This window comes from Microtus ochrogaster, linkage group LG2 (genome assembly GCF_000317375.1).
Source record: "Microtus ochrogaster isolate Prairie Vole_2 linkage group LG2, MicOch1.0, whole genome shotgun sequence".
Taxonomy (NCBI): domain Eukaryota; kingdom Metazoa; phylum Chordata; class Mammalia; order Rodentia; family Cricetidae; genus Microtus; species Microtus ochrogaster.
The window spans coordinates 52505944-52508866 of NC_022028.1; the positions used below are offsets into that span (position 1 = coordinate 52505944).

The 2923-nt window shown below is 53.7% G+C and overlaps 1 protein-coding gene across 1 annotated transcript in view; it reads right to left on the reverse strand.

The window, feature by feature from the left end:
* Uhrf1bp1 (UHRF1 binding protein 1) overlaps positions 1-2063 on the reverse strand; it is a 55159-nt gene extending 53096 nt beyond the window's left edge. Inside the window, exon 1 of the mRNA XM_005360370.2 lies at positions 1822-2063. Coding sequence (XP_005360427.1) covers positions 1822-1865 — 44 coding nt within the window. The 5' untranslated portion in view covers positions 1866-2063. The remainder of the gene's footprint in view (positions 1-1821) is intronic.
* Between the last annotated feature and the right edge of the window lie 860 nt (positions 2064-2923).

Consider the following 2923-nt stretch of genomic DNA (forward strand, 5'->3'; position numbering starts at 1 on the left):
TTTTTTTTGCCCACAAAACTTCAATAACAAATTAGCTGAAGTCAGGCCTGATGGCAAATGTCAATTATTCCAGCACTTGTAAGGTTAAGGCAGGAAACCCACTCCAGGCCCCCTTGGGCTGCAAAGTGAGGCACTATCTCAAGAGAGAGACAGAGGCAGCAAGAGAGAAACAAAAGATCAGCAAGGTGGCTCAGCAGGTAAAAGCGTTTGCCATGTAAACCTGTTGACCTGAGTTTGATTCACAGAACCTGTGTAAAAGTGGATTGAGAGAAGTGACAACCCAAAGTTGTATGGCAACTTCCACATGCACACTGTGGCACTCCCACACCTGCCCAATCGCCCACCACACACACATACTCCATAATGACAAAGTATTTTTTTAAACTGTCAGTATATATAAATTTGTCTAGACAGGTCTACAAATGATACTAAATTGTCACACACATTAAGACTGCAAACAATAAAAATACCCATGTCCTATTGAGCACTCCCTGTGTCTGAAGCTCTGATGTACGTCTTTACATGTAACAGCTCACGTAGTCTTCTGACATGTAATCCAAGTCAGCTTGGAACGGTATGATCTCCAGGCTAGCCTCAAATCCCCACTCCTGCCTCACCTCCAAAACGCCAGGGCTGCCGACATGTGCCGCCACGGCAGCCTACAATAATCTTTGCTGTATATACCAGTACTATCCTCAGTTTAAAGAACATGAAAGTCAAGGAGGAAGTGCCCCGGCTCGAGGAGCCCTGGAGCCCAGGCCTGTGTGAGGGGGCTAACCAGAACATCTGGATCTAGCTGATAAAGCCTGAGCTCATATATGCCATGTCAGCCAGGAAAAGGAGGACACCATGTCAGGAACAGACTCACACACCATTTGCCAAATAAACACAATGAAAAGACCTGAAAGGATACATCAGCACAATCTCTGGTGTTCCATGTTGACTGGCCACACACACACACACACACACACACACACACACACACACACACAGGCCCCTCTTTAATGGATCACTAGAGGCACTGAGACCACCTAAATTAACAACCATCACCAACCCCAAGCAAAAGTTAAGAAACGAATCGCAAAGCTAGCTCCCAATGTTTTGCAGTCACCAGTTCTAACATGTTGCGCCATCACGTAGAGACCAGGAGTCCTTCAGGTACAGCTCAAAGTTGTCCTGCCAGCCAATCCCTCATGCCCCAAACACCGAGCCACAGAACGACTTAGCAGAAGGCTACAAAGCACAAGCGGACACTGGCTGTCACAAAAACTTTCATGGCATCTTAAAGGGAAGGTTGCTGAAACTTTATCCCCCAACTCTGACCTTTCTCCGATTAGTCTGTGTAATGAGAAGAAATCGGAAAGGAGAAAGGAGGGAGGTCCGAAAGGAGGACGAGCCTCGGGTGAAGGGCTTACATCTTTTCAAGGGTGATGCAACAGGGTCAGACAGAAGAAAGCCAGCGCCTGCGCTGCAAATCTAAGAGGACCTGGGTACTGCAGCATCGGGCAAAGCGAGCAATGAAGAAGCGGAGGCTGGGCGGCTCGAGGCGGGAAGAGGCCTCGGGGGGCGGGCAGCGGTGCTCAGGAGGAACCGGCTGGCTTGCCTGGGCTCCGTGCGGGTCTGGGCCAGGAAAAGAGCCGGGTGACCCGCACGGAGGGAGGCGGCGGGGGGAGGGGAAAGGAGAGGACCGTGCCGGGGCGAAGGAGGAACGCAGAGCTGACAACGACCGGCGAGAGTGAAACCGGGGCCGCCCGGCCGAGAGCGGCCTGAGAGATCGGGAGGGTTCGGGAAGGGCCCGGGTACGTAGAGTGACGCTCTCACCGGGACAGGTGCTTCAAGATCTGCTTCTTAATGATCCCGGCCATGCCGCGGCCTCCTCGGCTGGGGAGCAGAGGCGCCCCTCACCTCGCCGCGGCACGGGCACCGGCTGCCGTAGCTACAGCGGGCGCCATGGCGCTTTGTCGGCCCCGCCGCGGCGCCCGTAGGTCCGCCACGTTCCCACCCACCCGCGCGAGCGGTGCCGCAGCCTCCCGCGAAGAGCCGCGACCGCACGCCGCCCTCCCGGCTCCCCGTGGCGAAAGCGCGCGGCGAGGGGCGGGGACGCGAGCGGCGGCACAGGCGCGCACGGGGTGAGGGGCGGGGCAGCCGAGGCTCACGAGGCAAAGGCGAGGCTGTAGGGGCGGGGCTTCCGGAGTGGGGCGGGGCTAGCGCGCTGAGGGGCGGGGTTAACTCTGCGAGGGGCTGGCTAGGGTAAGCGGCTTTAGGCAGGACACACCAGAGGCAGAGGCAAGCAGGTCTGTGAAATCGAGGCTACCCGGTCTACATAGGGCATTCCAGGACAGCTAGGGCTACAATGAGAGACCTAAATCCAAAAAATAAAAGTATGCAAGTGTCCTCTTGGCGGTTCTTGCAACTTCTAAATCTGAAATCTCACGCTGAAGACGCAGCTCACCTATGACCATGCTTGCACCCGTCCACAGTACGGAAGGAAAGTACCTCAAACCCTGAAGAGTAAGGACAATAAGAAATGTTTCCAGTGACCCTGTCTGACAAACTGTTCTAATGATTTTGAGCCAAGAAATCTGACCTTTCTTTAACGCTTCCAGTTTCAAGGAAAAGAGAAACCTGCAGTTATTAAGCTTCTATTAAATACATAAGGTCTTCATGGTAAACAGTGACAGACAAGCCTTCAGGACTCTGTTAAATACCGGCGGCCAGGCTTGCTCTGCACTTCGCCACTATATCTAGGAGTCTAAGATACCATCTGGTCAGAGCTATGCAACGGGGACAAGGGCAGAATCCTGTTTCCATGCAGGACCGGGGCTCAGCGCAAGGATCTCATTTCCCAATGCAGCATTCTGACAAACTGCTGAGACATCAAGACTCCAACCAACCAAACCAAAGGTAAACAACACACTTTGCA